A 20,497-nucleotide genomic window follows, 5' to 3' on the forward strand; every position below is an offset into this window, starting at 1 on the left:
CCCGACCACCCTCTGGGTGCAGAACCTTTCCCTAACCCCCAGCCTGACCCTCCCCTGTCCCAGCTCCATGCCGTTCCCTCGGGTCCTGTCGCTGTCCCCAGAGAGCAGAGCTCAGCGCCTGCCCCTCCGCTCCCCTCGTGAGGGAGCTGCAGGCCGCCATGAGGCCTCCCCTCAGCCTGCTGTGCTCTGGGCTGAACAAACCGAGGGACCTCAGCCGCTCCTCATAGGTCTTCCCCTCTAGGCCCTTCACCATCTTCATAGTCCTCCTTTGGACACGCTGTAATAGTTTTATATCCTTTATATACTATGATGGCCAATACTGCACACAGTGCTTGAGGTGACCTGTGCAGAGTTTAGTGGGAAAAGGGTAGATGGAATGGGGTAAAGAGCAGTGCAGATGACCAGTTGTTTTTTTTTTTTAGCAGTGTGTATAGTGTGTAACATGCTGGAAATAGTTTTATTATACCGAGGAGAGTGTTCTTTGTGTATTTCTCCTTCTCAGCCCTTAAATGACCTCTTTTTTTCTTTTGAACAAGTGAATTTTAAAAGTCTTGCAAGAGTTTATTTCTTCTTCCCTATTACTGAACAGCCCTATCTAGATTCAGGCTACAGTTAAAGTGAAGGTCTTCTCCTGTCACCGAGTTTATATCATCTTTGTCATTATGGGTTATGTCCGTTTTTGACAAGTTGCCTATTTTACGTACTCCCTACTAGAGACAAATATTGTTTGATGAAGCATTTATTTAGTAAATCGTCAGGAACAACATTTATTAAACAGCATGAAATGTTTCAGTACTTTTGTTCCTAGGTGGTAAACTGAAGGCTTTGATTATGGAAGAGCCAAGAAGTGCATTTGATTTTCAGCGACTAATAGACATCTCCTAGTTGCCTGGTCTGCTCTGATGTTTGCAGGCTTTTGCTTTTCAGGTTTTAACTATGAGATACCTTTGTGCAGTTTCTGAGGTAGTTTTGCATTCTGCATTGGTCTATATGGGTACTTGAAGTCTGAAGAAAGCTTGGATAGCTCCTCTGAAGCTATAAAATCACCCTGACTGAAGCATGGGTATGATAAAGGGAAAGCTTAACCCTGCACCTTAGAATGTTTAATTTGTAATTTATGTCTCCACTTAATTTTTTCTCGATTTTATGAACTTTGAGTTAGCAATTGATTTTGAAGGCACAAAGATCAGTTGATCCAGAGTTATGATTTATGGGAAATTAAAAAATATGAGGAATTCATAGTAAATAATATGTGAAAATTACATTTCACATGCAGTTTTAAAAATAGTGCATTAAAAAAAATCTTTTTTTCCAAAATTATACTTTACTTCATAGCAATGTACTAATACAATTTGCTGAAATGGCATATTTATTTTCTTTTTAGTGGTCATTGACAGCTCTGAAAGCTATAGTATTTTAAAATGGAATTATAACAAGGTTTGTTAATGATGTACTAAAGTTAACCTTATATTTTATTATTTCAGTTGTTCATGGTGGACAATGGAGCAGATGACTGGAGAATAGCCATGACTTATGAGCGTATTTTCTTTATCTGCTTGGAAATACTGGTGTGTGCTATACATCCCATACCTGGGAACTATACATTCACATGGACAGCCCGGCTCGCCTTTTCTTACGCTCCATCCACAACAACAGCTGATGTGGATATTATTTTATCTATACCAATGTTCTTAAGACTGTATCTTATTGCCAGAGTTATGCTTTTGCATAGCAAACTTTTCACTGATGCCTCATCTAGAAGCATTGGAGCATTAAATAAGATAAACTTCAATACCCGTTTTGTTATGAAGACTCTAATGACAATATGTCCAGGAACTGTACTGTTGGTATTTAGTATCTCATTATGGATAATTGCTGCATGGACTGTCCGAGCTTGTGAAAGGTAAGGTTGTTCCATTTGTTTAGCTCTTTCTTTCTTTCTCTCTTTGTATTTTAATCTCTTCTTTTGCTCCCTCAGTTTTGTTTTCAGGAGACCTAAATTCTTAATGGAAAGGAGCTTCTAGGCGTAGGATATTTAAAGTGCTGGTTGGGTTGTAGTCTGTGTCACAGATTGTCAGAAATACTTTACCTTTTAATCTGAAGGAATTGTGAAAAGAGGTTTGTGCTGTACAGGTTACTGTAGCATTACAACTTGATTTCAATGTTTTGCTATAACTTCAGATATGTTTACTAAACACAGTGAACAGATATGTATAACGTCTCTAACAGTAGTTGCTGATACTTTGCGTTGATATCAGCTTTCATTTATTTGTTTGTGAGTAGGAATTTATTGAGGGTGAGATAGATGAAATAGCAATGTAAAATTCCAATAGAAATGTTTATTTATCCATCTATCTATCTATCTATTTATTTATTTTGGTTTTGAGTTTTATAGACCTGTTTAAGGAAAATAAAAAGAAAATGCAAAAATCTTGTTGGCAAGATCTAGAAGAGGCAGAAGTTACAATAATGTAACTGTTTTTTCTTCACCTAAAAATCAGAAAAAGTACATTTGAGAGTCAGACTTCCATTCAATTCACGTGGTTTTCCAAACTCCGTTCTCTTAAGTATTGGTGCAGAATAAATAGCCATCAATGATGACACCTTGAAAGTGAGTTTCTCAAACACACCTTTACCAAAACAGAAATGAGCTTTTGATTGGATAGGATTGCTTAGGAATATGAGAGGTTAATTCTAAGGAGACAATTATGATGATTCTTTCTGAAAGACTTGATGGATGAATTTCAGCTAACACAGGCTGGAAGACTTTGACATATCTAAGGCATTTCAGCTGCTGGTTGTTGACCATTTTGTTTTTCCTCTTCCTTACCTTGTCTGCCTATTTTGGAAACAGTTTAGGGGAGTTATTTGTGACAGCTAGCTGATTTAAGTCAGCAGTTAAACTGCATGCCAACTGTTATGGCCAGGTTATTTGCAGAAGTTACTCCTTGTGTTTCTTAATTTCTTTAAAAAAAAAAAAAAAAGCTGATCATCAGAGTAGAGATTATGTTGACATCATCGCTTGTATTGTTAATATTGCCAGAATTGTAGAATGTAGTTTAATACAGTAGATGCTTTATATAGTATGCTTTATATCATGTTATGGGAAGACAAATAATTTAAGCATATTCTAAAAATGCTGGGTTAACAGTGACATATTACAGTTTCAAAATGTTTCATATAGTGGTGGTTGGTGGAGACACTCTAGACATTGAATCAATCTATAATAGTTATATTTTAATAAGCATGTCCTCATTTCAGATGCAACTGACTTTTGTAAAGCCTCATTTTGTCTCACGTTCTTCACCTCTGTTCCCACAAGTTTCCTTTCAAAAGAACTACTACACAGGAATTCCTGAACATCTACTCAGGAATTTCCCAAATTGTCACTTGTGAAGTGGCTCTGAATAACTTCAGTGTCCATTGCTGTCACTATTTTATATATCACTGGTTTGGTTAGTAACCTGTATTATTATTACAAAGTAGCAATAAAGAGTCTGTGTTAACTTTTTAATAGATGCACATTCAAAATTGACATATAAAATTTGTGCATTTCAGTGAAAATTTCTGAAGAAGAACTGAGGCACTTCTACATATCTGTGATCCTGGGAATAAGCTTATTTGTGGAGTCAGGGACACTGAACTCAGGGTTGCAAACAAGGCTATTTTTTTTTTCAACTCTATACTGAACTAGTAATGGATTTTCCACATTTTAAATTGCAGTTGATATTCTGTGATTGTTGGTATAGTAAGCTGGATAACCACCGACTCCTTAAAAATCACAGAATCACAGAATCATCTAGGTTGGAAGAGACCTCCAAGGTCATCTAGTCCAACCTCTGACCTGACATTAACAAGTCCTCCAGTAAACCATATCACTAAGCTCTACATCTAAACGTCTTTTAAAGACCTCCAGCGATGGTGACTCAAAACAAAACACAACAAAAAACAAGTTAAATATGGAAGAGAGTATTAGATTAATATGTCTCCAGCATAATTACCTTCTGTCAGTGGAATCCAATCAGAGATCATGCTTCTTCAAATTTAACAAAATAATTAATTTTACCTTTCAAAAACACTAAAAAAGCTATGTTTTGGCTTTGGGAATTAGTTATTTGTGTCGCTGATAATAGTTTCACACACAGTTTGTGTGTTTTGCCTCAGATTTTCCCTTGAGGCAGTATTTTTGGCAGTGTTTTGCCAAATTAATGGTACTTGCACTAGCTTCCACTTACTAATTAGTCTAATGAAAATCTGTACATTCATAGCCCATACAGAAACATAAATAGCACCCCCCCCCTCCCCCCCGCAAAAAAACCAAACCAAACCAAACCAAAACTCTCATGTGAGAACCCCCAGAACCCATATAGGTTTGTTCTATATAGGAAAGTTCTTAGCACTCTGCTGCCTGAAGTTAAACATCCTTTTTTCCATAGCTATAGACAGATATAATAGCTTTTTGTCACAGGAAAGGGCAAATATGGCCACTGAATCCATTCTGTGTAGGGGTTATAGTCCTCAGAGGATGTCTCCTGAGATCTTAATGGCTTTGATTTGCTCCACAGTTGGTTTCCACTAATTAAATACATTTCTTTCACCTGTTCGTAGGTTGATTTTTTTCTCAGTTTTAACTAGAAGGAATCTTTATTTGTTGGAGTAGACTATCTTATGTACTCAAAATGATACTGAAAATAAGTGTTAGCCTTAGAAGGACTATTTACTATTCTGCTTGATATAATATGTGGCATTTTGATACATTTAGCAGAAATTACAAATTAGTCAGCAATTTGTGGCATCTTTTTTTCATGATGGGCGAATTTACATGAAATTTAATGTTATTAAACAGCTCTCAAAATCACTCCAACACCAAGCTCTTGAGGTAGTACTGTGTAGCAGTTTTATGTAAAGCTTTGCAGTAGTGTTTTCAGTATTTCTGTATTGTGTCCAGGCCACTCAAATCAGAATGAGATGATGGAGATAAGATTTAATAGTCAGATTAAAGTATTAAAATAACGTAATGGAAATTTAAAACTCTCATGCAATTTCCAGTGTCCTTGATGAGGGTGGGGTGGCCTTAGGCAGTGTCCTTACTGTGAGGTTATGAATTCTCAGCAAATGCCCTTGCTACTGAATGAAAGCAAGATTTTGAGACTTGTTCTATTCAAAATTGGATTTTTGTCCGTGCAGGCTGTCCTGCAATTAGGAAGAGAGACTTGGAAGCACTGCATTTCATATCAAGGAAGGTAACAGGAAGGAGCATCATTATCCATCTCTTCAAGGAGAGCTCTGTGGAGGCAGGTTATGGGTTGAGGCAGATGAGTTCACCGTCCTGTGACGTTCTCAATAAAGGCTTTGCTGCTTTCATGGTCGTCTAACTGATCACTTGACATACGCTGAACTAAGGCAGGACATGTGTCTTTCTCAGTGCCTTAATAGCTGTATTGTTAGCTCCCAGAAGGCTAATTATAGCAAGTGACACTTTGGGTTGATGAGCAAGGTATTTTCCAGCATTGCAGTTTAAGGTCATCCATGAGGGCAGAATGTGGTACAGATAATTATGGTGGACAGCCCTCACATACAGAGTGCAAATGGGTTGCCAGTGCTCCAGAGTAATGTGGCTGAGGGAGTTTGGGAAGAAAAGATGGGGAAAACACTGCAGTCAGAAACTCTTGCTTTTTTTTTTTTTTGTCTGATTTGAGAGGAAGATTACATTACACAGGTTTGAATATCTACCTTTTCATTGCCAGCATTGGTATATTGCTGTCTGTCATACATGGGTTTCATAATAAAAACCTAAATTTTTTATTAGCCCTAACTCAATAGAAGTTTGTGTTTATAACATCTCTGAGGCACATGATCTGGAACACTTAGGAATATATTACTTTTGTAGATGAATCATGAGCTCTGTAAGCAGGTTTCTTTTTGCAGTCTCTTATACTGATCTTGCTATTGAAATACCTCTGAGCATGGTAGTCAGTTGTTTATAGCTGTTAAAATAGAAGTACTTGGTTTCTCAAGAAATTATGTTAATATGCATAGCAATTATCCTTGAGAAGTCTGACAAATTTGCTTCACACTTTTGGAGAAGATGCGTCTCCGCTGTGAGATTTGTGTTACGTTAGGTTACATAGTGTAGTTACAGAGTGTAGATGCTATTGTTGATCTTTTATTTTTTCTGTGCAAAGGAAAAAAGAACCTTGCCTTCTAAATGCATAGATGGCTGTAATGTACCCTGTGTATCAGGGCCACATTTCCCCACATCACACTGTTGTATGTCCAGAACGGCTCCTATCACATGCCCAGAGTTACTGTGGATTTACAGGAGCAGAACTGAGAAGAGAACTGGATTTTCTGCCTCCCCAGAGAGCACAATTTTGACACCATTTTTGATTTTGTTCGTACCTCTCTCCAATGCCTGGCAATGAAGTCACTTCAGATTGAGTGGTTTGTTTAGTCAGCATTTCTTCCTCCCCTATGTATTCTTTCCTTGATTCGACCAAACCAAAATAACAACAAAAAAGAATTCTGTTGGTGTGTGAAGGTGAAATGGTTTTGTGCTCTCAGTTCATTTTTGTTGTCGCCCACAAATACATAATTCTGCCTTAATTCTTGGAAATATGATGCCATCACAAAGCTTTCAGTAAGCAGCTAACACATGACAACTGTTAGGCAGATGCTAAGGATTCATTTGATACAAGCAGGTGGATACACCAAGACTTTCAGTTGTAATTCATGCATGAAAAAAAAAAAAAGTTCTTTGCTCACTAATATCCCCATGATATCTGTTTGGCCTTCTCTGAGATTGAGCACAGCATGTATATTCCCTAAGCCACGCTCCACTGGAAACTGTCTTTAGCAGTCTCCACAATGCCAGTGTAAATATTCTTAGTAGCAGTTTATTTAAGAAATAAAAAAATTATCTTGGGTATTTAAAAATATATATTTTTAGCTCCAAAAGCTCAGAAGCAATGAGGTGGTTTTGTTTGTTTGTTTGTTTTTTTAGCTAATATGTCTAATTATTGACAACAGATAAAATAATGTTTGTATATTGGTGGTACTGTCTGTTAAGCACAGTTCTTTACCTTCTCTTGGCTCACCAAAACTAGAATATGCTACCTGCAGTCAGGTTTCTCCAGTGGTGGTAAAAGTTAACTGCTGAACATTCAACACAACAGTGATCAGATATGGCCCATTATCATCTTGGCATGAATCTGTGCTATAAAAGGTTGAACGATTCTTTGCCTTCTAGTCTTCATTCCTGGTTTTGCAGACTGAGTGTAGTTTAACATTAAATGTTAGGTTACTCTTTTATAGAATTTGCATCTCAAAGCAACTCATGAGTAAATACAGATGTAACTTTATAAAATTATCCTTTTTTTTGTGTTTAAGTGTTATCAATAGACGTCAGATATATTGTTTGATCAAATAATGAAGCCAACAAGAGAATCTATCACAGAAGTATATCAGTGTATGTTTAATATACGTAACACAGACCCAAAAGAGAACAATTGATCTAAATAAAAAAATTGGTTCCCCTGGTGTATCTAGAAGGATTAATAGCTAAAAGATGTGTTCTTCTACAGCTGCCCAAGGGCAAAATAAAAACAGTTTATATATGTTTAATGGAGGAAACAGAGGCACCTATTCTAATGCATGAAGAATGAAGAGTTTGACTGCCATTCTTTTAAATCTGTGTCTTCCTTTCAGCTGAGATAGTTCTATTTGTGGGATTTATTAATAATTTTAGAAATACCAGTAACAACTTACTTTTCAGTTTGGATTTATACAATTAGTCTTACGGTTACAGACAGTAAACAATAACTGGTGCGATAAGTCAATGGATTTAGTCATCATCCCTTAACAAAACTGTTTCAAGCCAAGATAGATCAGTGCTTCTCTAGGCCAAAAATAGCAGACCCAACATGGGGAAAGGGAGCACAGAAGGCAAAAAACAAAACAAAAAACAACAAACCAAGAAGATCTTGCTAATTTAAAAAAGATGGTCTTAAGTTATGATTGCTTTATATCTGCATTTCAAGGCCATCTAATTAGAGCAAGAAGACATTTTTTTAGGTTAAATTCCCTTCTATTTGCAAAGGATCTGTACATGCAACAGTTCTATGAGGACAGAATGAAGTGGAAGAGCTCATGCATAGCTCCAAGGTCTCAGAATAATGACGAGCAAAGTGAAAACTGTTTCTCCAAAGGCTGAAGAGGATGAGAATACCTATAAAGGAGAACTTACCAGCTTTCAAGGACAAAACGCGCTTTTTAAATTAATCTGGAAACTGCAAAACCTAACACAGGCAATGGTCTTCTGGCCAAGAAGAATGGTCATTCATGTACCCATTCCAAATCCTTTCTGATGAGAGCAATTTATGGACATTTTTCTGTCATCATTTCGCTACTGGCTCTGAAGATGCATCCTCTGGCCCTTGCATTACATTTTAAAAGCAGCAGTTCTGTTTTTTTTTTCCTCCCCATTTTAACCAACACCTTAAACTATTCAGCATATTCTGCTTCAAAAGGAGCCAAAACTATTTATGGTATCACTTCAAAAAAGCAGTCCTTAGAAAATATGGTCATACTGAAGCAGAAATCAATTTCTTATCACTTGAAAATATAATTTGTTGCCCTAGTAACTTAATGTATTTAAAAAAAAAAATACACCCTGAAACGGGGATTTAGGCTTTACAACCAGTTTTCATTAGCTTCCTGATCTGGATATCAGGCCACAGCAAGAAGTTTGCATCACAGTAGTCAGTTCACTGCTAATAAACTGGCAATATGCTGAGTGAACTCTGACTGTAAATATTAAAACATGCCTTTTATTGGGAATTTACAATTCAGTTATAAAAATCCAAGTTGATAAGTTGAATTATAGGAGATGGCTGGTGTGGGAGGAATTACATAGTTTAAGGAAATTAGTGTTTATATGGAAGCAACATCGGAAGGTACCTTTAAAATATTTTATATGTTCTTTATTTTCTTGTGCTCCCCCTGTTTTTTGTGTTTCAGCCCATTCAAGTTTTTTTTCCTTTAGGTTTTTTTTTTTTTTGCCTTGAAAAGTTCAAAATCAGCTATAGTTCTCGCTACAGCTGTTCCCGAGATTGTAGGTGACTTGCAGCAAGTCAGTGATCAGCATTGCAGAGGTGTCATCCCAGCGGCCAGCCGGCACCTGGAAACTGCCTGGGGAAATACCAGCCAGGTGCAGCTCCCCGTATACTCCGCGTACAGTTAATCTGTATACGGGGATTACAGCTCACCGGGTGGATCTCTGCTATAGATAAGTGCCATAGCTTTACATATCTATAGGTTATTTTAGTTTACCAGGTAATTTGGTGCCATCTTGTTTCTTTTCATCTGGTAAGGCATTTTACTAAGACTGCTTATTTAGAGGATCCCCAACCCTGTTTTCCTCAGTAAAGTTTAGCTGTGTACACAAACCCATAATCCCAATGGAAACCTATGGTATTTAAGTGTGCAACAAAGTTGCAGAGAGCCCTAATTCTGTGTGAAGGCTGGTGCTGCAGACCAGCACCCTTTAAGTGACAAGGTCCCATCACTGCCCTGCTGGATTATAACTGGGATATCGTATCGTGACACCTTGCTGCATGCAGTGTTGGAGTCATACCAGTGATTTCTTTTCACAAAAACACCCAGCCTTATAACAGTTGGAGTAGGTTTTAAACATTTGTCTTCAGGTAAGTCAGTCTGGAGGAGTGCATTATGATTTATTAAAAAAAAAAACTTATTTGCGGTTTTCCTCCACTGTTATGAGTGGGTTTATATGCATTCCGAGGATCGCAGCGTTCTCGGGTGTGCAGTGCTCCCTAGCAATGACTCTGGGCTTCAGGCTAATGATACATGATTTTCTAATCTTCTATCTCTGCAAGTGGTGGTGTGTGTTATCACCTACACTCGTGCTTCCAAAACCAGTGATGTTATACCAATTCAGAGCTTGTAGGCTGCTCAGTCAAGAATACTCCTGAATTAGAAAATAAAACGTGAATCTACTTGCACTTTTTTTCTCTGAAACACAGGGTTTATCTCAGTGATACCCAGTATTTCTCTTTAAGCTGCATTCTGCGTTAAATGCAGTCCATTGGTACAATCCCCGTGGGTTTCCACGGGAGTGACTCACTGCACCGAGGTATGTTAATGAAAAGCTGAAGCTACTGGCGCAACATGACTTGGACAAGTGCCTCCAACTCTTTACGCTCCTCGGTCAGGTGCTGTCGTGTTTGTGCACTCTGCACAGCACAGTGGTACCTGAGAATAATGCTTCCGTGTACAGTATTGCAGTGCTGATAAACATTATGCTTTCCAGAGTGGGCAAAAGAGAGCTAAACACTCCTGGATATTGCCAGCGTTGAGATGAAGATGAATTTGGGCGCATGTGGGTGCAGCAGTTTCAGCAGACCTGATGGGTTTGGGTGGATGCTGATGGCTTGTGCTGAGAGCGGTGCCCTGCTGGCCGCATCCTCTGCCTGCCGCATAGAGAGGGCAGAGGAGAGCAGATCCGATTCCCAGACATGAGCATTCAGCACCCAGCAGGGCAGATGGCTGTCCCACCTGGCACCGTGCTGCGAAGGTGCACCCTACATGTTCAGTTGGAGTGGCATGGCAATAAGGCAGTGCCTTTGTGCCGTCCTGTCCTTTATGGGATGTGCGACGCAGGCTGTAAGCCTCTCTTCTGACACCAGGAAAAGAGGCTGTCACTGATCACTGGGAAGGTGCAGTGGGGATAAAAAAAATATTTCCAGTGCCCCAGAGTATCAGCGACCTGAACAGGATAAGAGCAGGAAGAGGAAAGGATGGTGTCAGGTTGTGGGGCTACAGCCTGGTCTGGAACCCGATGTGAAACCGGTGGAAGCCAGTGGGCCTCCTTTGACTTCATGGTCCTCGAGGATGGAGCAAAAATGATTGCATCCTGGCTGTGTAATCACGCCAGGTTGTTAGGATAAGCCTCGGATACAAACTTAAGTATGTGTTGTAAGGAATTGTGTACAGGTTTGAAAGCAGGTATTGCGGTGCCATAAGGGGCTGAAAAAAATCTGCAACCATTGTTGCTGTTACTGGTGGTGGTGTGCATGAAATGCAATGTTGTTAATCACCTTGGAGTATCTCTCTCTGCTCTGTGAGAGGGAAGGATGTCTGGTGTTAACATCAGCTGTTTCTGGATGTTGTTGTTTTTTCCATTAATAAATATTTACAAGTAACATTGACTTGTGAAAGACTACTCAGCAAGGTGAAAATAGTAAAAGCTCAAAGTGTGTGCTGTCTTTGATACAATAAAACATATTGTGATACATAAACAAGCAATGACAGAATGATTAAATATGTAATTGTAGGACAGAAGATTTTTATTAATGTTAATGTAATGTAGGCTTCTCTGATAATGATCATGATCACCTAGAAGTGTAAACCAGTGATTCGCTTAATATAAACTGAATGGGATTTATATTACTACATATTGTGGCTATGCCAGGACTGCAGGATTGCGTCCCAGGCATTGGAGTGCAGTAGCTGTATCAGTGTTTATTTCATTTTGGTGGCATAACAAAGTAGAGAGTGATCATGTTAGATAATATTGTTTAAAATCATAAAATTTAGTAGATACAGTTGTAGTCACATAGCATTTGTTTTGTCTTATTGGACAGGTTGCATTAAAATTGTTTTCAGTTGTTTGCAATTTTGGGATGCAAAGCAAAAAGGTTTTAATACCCTAGGAACTGCGAGTTGTGTGGGCTGAACAAATGAGCATACTCTGTCAGAGATTGGGATTTTGCAGAAGATTAGCCTACTAAAAGCTAGTATTTCCAGAGTCTTTGCAATCCAGGGGCTGTCACCTACTGCATCTATGCCTTCAATTTCTTACCTGTAATGCTGTGACCATTCTTTTGGGTAAGATTATTTGGGAATCTTCAGCAGGTGCAGAGACTCCACGAGCAGGGTGTGTGTGATGTGAAAGTGCAAAGCCTGTTACCTGCTGGCGTGCCCAGAAGCTAGCTGGGATGTAGTGCGCTGCTAGACTTGCTGTTTGGGCACTCACCACGCCACCAAGATCCCACAGAGGTACGAGGTGAAAGGCCATCCTCTGTGCACGCAGGGATGGTCCTCCCTGCACTGGTGGTGCCACCTCCCACACTACCACTGCTGTTGGTGGGTGGGTGATCCATGGGCTGGCCTGCCTGACCTGATGGTTTTGCCCTTTAGGACATTATACTTGCCCTTGCTGAGGTTTTTCCTCTTGAATCCTTGAGCTGCAAGGATTCAATCCTTGAGCCACAACCATCCCATTACAACAGCCTGGCCTCTGTCTGTAGCTTGTCTCTGGGCAGGCTTTCTCATAGCTCTTTCTCTCCTCAAACTCCTTTGTGTTTATAAGGATTTAAGAGTGTTTTCAGTTCAATAATTCCACAACAGTGAATTCGTTTTAATTTTAAATTCTCTTTTGGGAGGCTTGTTAAGCCTGATGGAGTTAATGAAAGAATCCTTCACAAAATCCATTTAGTTTAGCACGAGAAATTCCAGAATGGCAGCTGCCACTTCTGACACCAGCTGTTTTGTTTTAACAAGGTACCCCTGTATGGGCAGTGCGTGGTTGCTGGTGCTGCTGTTTCGGAATTCAGAGCATCCTACATTGCTAGGTCCTCCAAGAAACAAGACTCGGCATGTAAATAAAACTTGTCCCTGTCTGATTCATCTTACTTGCTTGATGTTTCAAATGCTTTTTTGAGGGAAGCATTTTTTTATATTGAATATAATTTGTGTTAACTCATAGAAGTATCTTTGTTAACAACTGTAATCAGATAGGTGACAGCATTGCTAATTGCTGATATCATCAGGAGGTTGTGGTTCCTGCTGGTTAGAGAAGAATTTAGTGATCATGACCCCAGGCACAGCTAGCTTATGCATATCCATTTCAGAACATGTTTTTAATATGTAGAAAACTGAACGTTTGCATCTTATCGCTCAAGCAGAGTATCTGAACTTAGAGTTTATTTCATCTTCGTATCCTCGATGGGATGTTTCTTCCCTAGGATCAGTGGCAGACCAACAAAGCTGCAAGGCACACACTTTGAAAGCACCATGCTTCTGGTCATTGTGCAGTAGAGCAAACAGATAAGTAGAGATTTTAATAAAAACCTCTAAAAGTTTGGGGCCTAGGTGTAAAACCAATGCAACTTCGAGCTGTGGCCCAATGACCTCATGCTCTCATAAGATAAGGCAGCTTGAGCCATGAAGATCTATATTCAGGGATGGGTAGTGATTGAATTACTGGTGCTAAATCATCTAGGAGTAACTGGTTCTTCAATATGTAAGGGTTGTTTTTGAATAAGACTTAAACCAGTGTCTAATTATTGTCTTTAAATTAGGTGATATTTTTTAGAAAAGTGAGAGATAATATTTAATTAAAAAAAAGTAACTTGTCTTTGCTTGCAAAAAGCACTTTGAACCAACAGTGCATTGTGTGTTGTTGTTGTTGTTTTTTCTATTATTTTGTTGCTATTAGTTGTCTCTGGCTGTTGGGGTGTTTTTGAGAAGATTCAAAAGGCATTACTTGCCTAGCTGACTGTGTAAGTGTTAAACAGAAGGAATTGATGTGAAAGGAACAAGACACATTTCAGTCCTCTTGCAGCTTGATGCGGTTTGAGGGGAGGAGTTTGGCTGAATGCATTTGCCTTTTTGTTTTGTCTCCTATGCTGCTTCCAGCTGCCTAGTACGACTCACATAGATGCGAGGTTCAAAGAGGAGATGCTGCTCCCTTGTTGCATCTCAGGAGAAGAGCTTGGAAAGTATTTTGGTTAATATTCTATTGTGTCAGAAGGTTCAATGGCTTTGTTCTGAATTTAGTATTTGGCTACAGTAAATCTGAGGGGGAAGCTTAAACATGGGCTTATGAAACAAAGCATACCAACTGCTGGATTGGTGGCGGTGTGGTGTTAAGAGCACGTGACACACTGGGTGCATGGGAAAATGTGCCATCCATTTGCTGCTTCAGGCTTGCTTCTGGTAGTTGCAGAGAGATGATGTTACTTTCTGACCAGTCTCCTTTAGTCACCGTATTATCTGTTGTTACTGAATATCCTAAATTCATCAGTTGTGAAGTCACTTATTTTGATTGGCTTGACCTGAAAATTATCCGAAATGTTTTCTTTGCAACCTTAGTGTCAATCCAGGGGCTGGACTGCGTATTTCTGGGCATGCTATAGCATATATGGAAAAAGACCTTGCAGATGATTTGCATTAAGTAATAGTCATCTAATGAAAGCAATTCATCTTCTGTATTTCAGAAAGAAGATGCTTTCTGTTCTAATTCCTTGAGTTAAAGGTGATCTCCTCTGTTATTCTATCCTTGGAACAATGCAGTAGATATAACCTGCAAAGCTTCCCACAATCTAAAATCACAGAGATGCAACATTGCCTGAAATTAACCAGTGAGATTTCAGATTAAGTATTCGTGCCCAAATGTCTTTTTCTTTTGACTTTGTTTTTAATCATTCGTCTTTTCAGAAAAGCATCGTACGCCTTCAGACTAATGAGCTGCTAAAATTGTAACCTTGACTGTTTAAACTTCAGTGTTAAATTGCAGTCTTTTACAGTAGATTCTTTCCAAGGTATTCAAAAGAAAATTATATGTTACATTTAGTTAATTTAACACCAAAGACACTTGTCAGCTCTCAGTAATACTTGCAGCATTAATTTTCTCCCTTTCCCAAGCATACCGACATTTAACAAAAGTTGTGCTTGGTAATTCTTGATAATTCTTGCATTTAGAGTGATATTTGCTCAAGCAGTTGCATCTCCTTGCAAGCAGATTGCATCGGAAGCCTCCCTTGTTCTTTGTGTGCTGGGAGGCAGAAGACCTGCTGACGCAATCAGTGTACCACAGCAGGACACTGTTGTCCTTCAGTGATTGTATTTCGGGTGGAAAGGAGTGTGATTTCTCTTAATTTTTGTAAAATGAGGCTTGGCACAGATAATCAGTCAAGAACCAGTTGCTGTGGGTTGATGCTCCAGTGTCTGTTGGAGATGCAACAATCTGTACCAGGAACCACACATTAGAATAGTTCATTTTCATTTCCTTTTGAATGAAAATAAAAAATTTACTCTAAAATAATTTTAGCATGGTTTTAATAAGATCACCTTGTTTGCTTTGCTGTTATTCAGGTAACAGCAGCAGTGCTGTGGGTAGGAATGCAGTGAAGGTTTCAGTAAACCAGCAAAAAAATAAGCTAAGTATATACAAAAAACTTATAAATTCCTAAAAAAAAAAAGAAAAGAAAGGTATTGAAAATGACATTGGTAAATGCAGTTAATTATATAGAAGACATGTTTATTGAAGAATAAAACAGAGAATCCACCTTAGTTTTCTTGCGACCTTGAACAAAGTCACTTAAGCTCTTTGTGTCTCTTCCATGCAGAGAATTATATTTACCATTATTGTTTGGTGTGTCCTTCCACTGGATAACAAAATGATTCAAACTTAGCTAGCATAAAGTCGTATTAAAGTGTGATTGCCATGCTAGAGGTTTTATATTGCTTAAAATCATTGTGCAGGTAGATGCACAACCTAGTTATACCCATTTTGTGGAGGAAGGTTGTCTATGTGAAAATGCAGGAAGTTTAGTTAATCCTGTATGCTTACTTTTTGCTTTCTCATTCTCTGGGGAAAGACAGTCGAAAAACATGGACCATTCTGGGCAGACAGCTTTGTGGCTGTAATTTTGCTCAGTTCATACCTCTATTTTGTCACAGCTCCTGAACGTAAAGGAGGAATTAACTGGATCTGGGTGGAGTGAAGTAAAGCTGTGGATCTGATGTATTTTCCGGAGATTTTTAGTCTGTATGGTGGAGGTCTTTGTCCTCTTTCCTTTTGAGGGACTCAGGACTCAATTTCTTGAATGCAAAAGTTGCAATCTAGAGAAACCCAAGATTATTTTCCCTTAAGGTAAAGATAAAAGATAACTTTTCTCAGATACTTTCTTGAGTTAATATGTCTCGTTTGTATGTTTTTGTAGTGAATGTTTTATAGCTGCAGAAATATGACTTCATTATAAAGTGATCCCAACGCTAGCAGAATGAGACACATGCTTTGAGTTCAGTGTCTAGTCCTCTTCTTCCTCTCCTACAACAAAAAAATTTCTGCTGTGCCTCTCTGGCTTGTTTTTTTCTTTAGTCACAGAGCTCTGATAATGGTTATGGTATCTTTGACCTGTACATTGGTCATAATTACTCACTTAAAATGAGGGGCAAAATCCAAAAACATAGGTTGCTTCTTGCTGTTCTTTGTAAGGCTTTCAAATGATAATCTCAGAGACTTTCACGAAGCAGAACTGAAAAACTAGAACACCAGAAAAGCTGTAGCACTGCAGTCATGTTTACGTGGAGCTCTACAAATGCCTTTTATTTTATTTCTTTTTAACTGGATTCAGTTCCTGTTGTATATGTAATGTCTTGCAGAAGGCCAGTTACGCCAAGCAAGTGAAAGGAGGAAGATTATTAGCTCCCCAAGTGCAGCATTCTTCCCTCTAGAGTTAGATCTGCTTGTGCATATACGCTTCTCCATGCTTGTCCCATCTGTGAGCTCGCCTTGTTTCTAGGGCCAAGAGAGCACTGTAAATTTCATGTTCTTTTACTTGCTTGCTCATACTGTCTGTGTTGCAATTTAATGCTAATTATGTTGACTGCCTTTATGAACTGTTTCACAATCTGGGAAAGGAATAATTAGCAACAGGTGAAAGTAAACCTAGTGTTGCTATCAAGCAAGTGAAGCTGTAGACAGCATGCCTGAAGTCATGTGTTCCCATCCCGTACATCCTTAGTTCAGCATGACCCCTGATTTTGTGCTTGCCTGCCTGAATCATGACCGAAGAGTTAAGTATGAAAGTCACATAGATACACATGTACAGTATGATTTGCACAGGAATTGGCAATAGAGGAATCAACAGGCATTACGTAAATTCTGTATTATTAAAAGATTTTTCCAACACATTCAACTTGCAGACTGCCAGATGCATGCTGCAGGTGCAGACAGTGCAAAAGGTAAGTTCAGTACAGGGTGACTTCAGTTGCCACTCAGGCTTTTCCCTCCAGTACAGCACAGAGTGAGAGTATGTAGCTGCTCTTTCTCACTGAAATGTCACCTGCTGGAATTCCTTCAGAGCACAGAATTTTGTTCCTTTCTTCACTGCTTCACCAAAATCAATGGATATGAAAGATCAGAAAGTCTTGAATGAAGGATAAGATATCAAGCAACAAAATGGTCTTGGCAGAAAAGAGCATGACAGGAGGAAGAACTCTCTTATGTGCATGGTATTTAGCGAAAATACTGCAAGATATTTTTCCCTGTTTTTCTCCCTTTTTCATTAGAATACATGCTTATGTTGGCAGAATTGTTGACATTCTCATGAAGTTTGGATGTAAAGAATGGACTTTATGGCTCTGGGCTTGTACTTTATTTATTTATTTATTAATGGAAGGAAATATATCAGTTTCTGCTGTAGAAGACCAAGATATTGAAAAATAGTAATTTGCCTAGTGATAAATGCAATTAGTTCCATGAGAGAAAAACCTCTTCAGAGAGAGCAGTTGGTTTGTCATTTTCCCTGAGAGTTCAGCATCATCTTTGCTGCGCAGTTTGCCTTCCTCCTCATTTCTTTCCGGTTTCGCAACGTATACATACAGGAAAAGAAAGGCTCACCTTCACCTATTTCTGCTGTGGTTTGTCATAGAGGAAAGGTACTGGGCTGAGTTTTAGGTGCATAATGATTAATTCTATTTCTAAAAACCTCTATTTCTGAAGTTTTTCTTCAGCAAATTTTCTTCAGATTGTTTAGAAATCAACTGATTTTGTCTGGAAATCTCAAAATAATAATAATAATTAGAAAAAAAGAACCGAAGAACAGAACAGAAACCTCCCAACAGGGGTTTGAGAATAAAACAGTATCAGGGCATCTCCAGAGAAAATACAAAATGCAAAATAAAGGAAAATTTTAGCAGGGTATTAATTGCTACTGAATATACTGAATGATTCACAATAGGGCTCATCAAGAAACTTCCTTTGATTTTCAAAGGTTGATATTTCAGTAATGATACAGCTTTAGCTAGTTCTGTTACAGACATTGAAAAACTCAAACAGATCTTAAAAATAATATTAATTCTTGCTGAATCCACAAATTTCAAACACTGTACTTTCTAAAATTCATGGCTACAAAAAAGAAATATATGTGCATGTGTCTTTTGAAATAAGATTACAAAATACAGCATTCAAAAATAAAAGTTTTGCCCCAAGGTTGTTTATGTTACTTCAGTTTGTCCCACTTACACTTGTGTATTACAACACTCAATTAACTGAATGTATATTTATAATGGCTTTTTTTTTACTGAACCTTAACTGATAAAAATGATATACTGAACTGAAAGAAAGAGCAGCTTGTGGAGATTTTTTTTGTTTACTTATTTTTTATTTCTATTAGTCAACATATTTGTGGTCTCAGGACTCTCTGGATTACTTCTCGAACTCTGCTTTGAAAGCAGAGCTATTCTTTCCTCAGAGAGTGGTTTGTCTGGGATTGGCACTGGCACATTTCCTTCCCCAGTTCCCCTTCTGAACATTTTAGGCAGTATCTCTGCCCACTAAATTGAAGAGCCATGCTCTCTCTATTTCAAATTTAATTTAAAGTTGGAATAGCTTCAAAAAATATGCTATTAGATGCTTTCAAAACCTGTACCCTTACAGGTACAACAGTGAGATGAAGATGTTGAGGTGAATCAGCATTGCCACCCGTGGTGAAGCCTCTGGCCATTGAGCAGCTAGGGAGCCACTGTTCTTTTTCCTGTACGTTGTGGGAAGTCTGATTAATTAGTTCTTCTCTAATAATTTTTTTTGATCCGTGTTGTTTCACTTATGTATACTGAGGCATTTCAAGGGCTACTGTAGTGCTTTGGGACATTCCTCTATTTTTGGCAAAGTGAAGAGTTCTGTTGTTATGCAACTTCTGGATGTTTAATAAATTTATTCTTAAACATGCAAGTTGTTATAGAGGACTCTAAGTTTGTTGGGTGCGAGTCAGAGTTTTGAGCATCTAGGACTTGACAAATCAAACTGTGAAGAGTGGAGCTGAAAGTTCAGGATGCGAAGACCAACAAAATAATGATAAGCTGTAACAAATATGGTTAACTTGATGTAGGAAATCTCTTAGAGAGGTCTGAGATATTAAAATCTGTGTTTTCATTTCCAAAAAATGAGGCAGAAAATGGTATGGCAACAGAGTGTTTTGTACTACTGTTGTTCATCTCTGTTGCAGAGCTGTACTTAGCGTTGAATAATGTGGCAGTGTGTTTTTGTGAAGGCCACGAAGCAGCATGTAACCCTGGCGTTCCAGAGTGCATGGCAATGCCTATGCCGGAGATCACGAATCAAGGCTGTTCCAGACCTTACCACGAGTATCGGTGCCTATTGCTTCTCTTGATCCAGCAGCTAACAATAACCATTACAATCTGAGTTTGCCTCTTAATGCTTGAGGGATATGAAGCATGCTGCTTCTCATTGCAGTCTGGGCGTGCATATAGGGGTTGTCATAGGCTAAGGAGTTAAGCCTTTAAAATCTGAAGGCAGCTCTGTGGAAAATAACAGAACTGGGTTTTCTTCTGCTGAATACAGAATGACACCAAATGTAAATTCCAACAGAGCTGTCAAGAACTGAATCCCTGACCCTGCTCCGTAGCAAACGGAAGCTACATCTATCTAAATAAACACAAAGATTGTCTGAATATAATAAAACATACCAGTCCAAATAATTCACTTGGCAAAATTTTGAACAAAGAATAGGTAATGTAAGTTTTCTGAAATGGGAATAGTCAGTTGTAACCTTAATGATAGCTGCTGCTGTTAGTGCCAGCTTTCATCTCTGAGAAAGTTTGTACTCATCTTACTTTCTTTTGTATTTCTTTGGGGCATATTTTATTTACATGTTCCTGTTTAGATATAGTGAACCTGATGCTTTTTCCCCTGCCTTTTATTTACATTATTGTGAAAAACAGCAGTTCTAACACTTGTGTTTAATCTTGTATTTCCCATGTTACCAGTGGATCATGTGACCCATGGTTGGGGGAATGTTATTTTGGCTTTTCAATAACAGCAAAAAATAATATTTTGAGTTTATGTGTTTGTTTTTTAACTGAGTTTGAGCGGGTCTGTTTTAACTGTCTTTTTCCTGTTTGAGACAGATCTTATAAGATTCCCAAATTATACTTTTAAAGAAATGTAAGTTGGATGCAGAACATAATTAGTCCTGTCAGACTGACCTTAGATCTTAATAACTTAGTAGCAGAAAACCTTTTGAACTTGCAAAACTCGCTTATCTGTTCTTGCTCATTTGGACATCCATGTTGGAGAGACCTTCATCTACCATTTTTCCTAACTTTTTCACAGAACCACAGAATCACAAAATGGTTTGGGTCAGAAGGGACCTTAAAGACCACCCAG

The 20,497-nt window shown here is 38.4% G+C and overlaps 1 protein-coding gene across 6 annotated transcripts in view; it reads left to right on the top strand.

Moving 5' to 3' along the window:
* Positions 1-20,497, top strand: part of KCNN2 (potassium calcium-activated channel subfamily N member 2) — a 79,065-nt gene that overhangs the window by 19,315 nt on the left and 39,253 nt on the right. For 5 of the 6 annotated variants that reach the window (XR_013943510.1, XR_013943511.1, XM_080573958.1 and 2 more), the window contains one exon: positions 1,485-1,903. The exons of the other annotated variant lie outside the window; for it this stretch is intronic. Coding sequence is in view for 3 of the 5 variants with exons in the window: in XM_080573958.1 (XP_080430084.1) it covers positions 1,485-1,903 (419 nt within the window). In the remaining 2 variants the exon portion in view is untranslated. The remainder of the gene's footprint in view (positions 1-1,484; positions 1,904-20,497) is intronic. 6 annotated transcript variants of the gene reach the window in all.

The sequence above is a fragment of the Anser brachyrhynchus genome (genome assembly GCF_964034855.1).
Source record: "Anser brachyrhynchus genome assembly, chromosome: Z".
Classification (NCBI taxonomy): Eukaryota; Metazoa; Chordata; class Aves; order Anseriformes; family Anatidae; genus Anser; species Anser brachyrhynchus.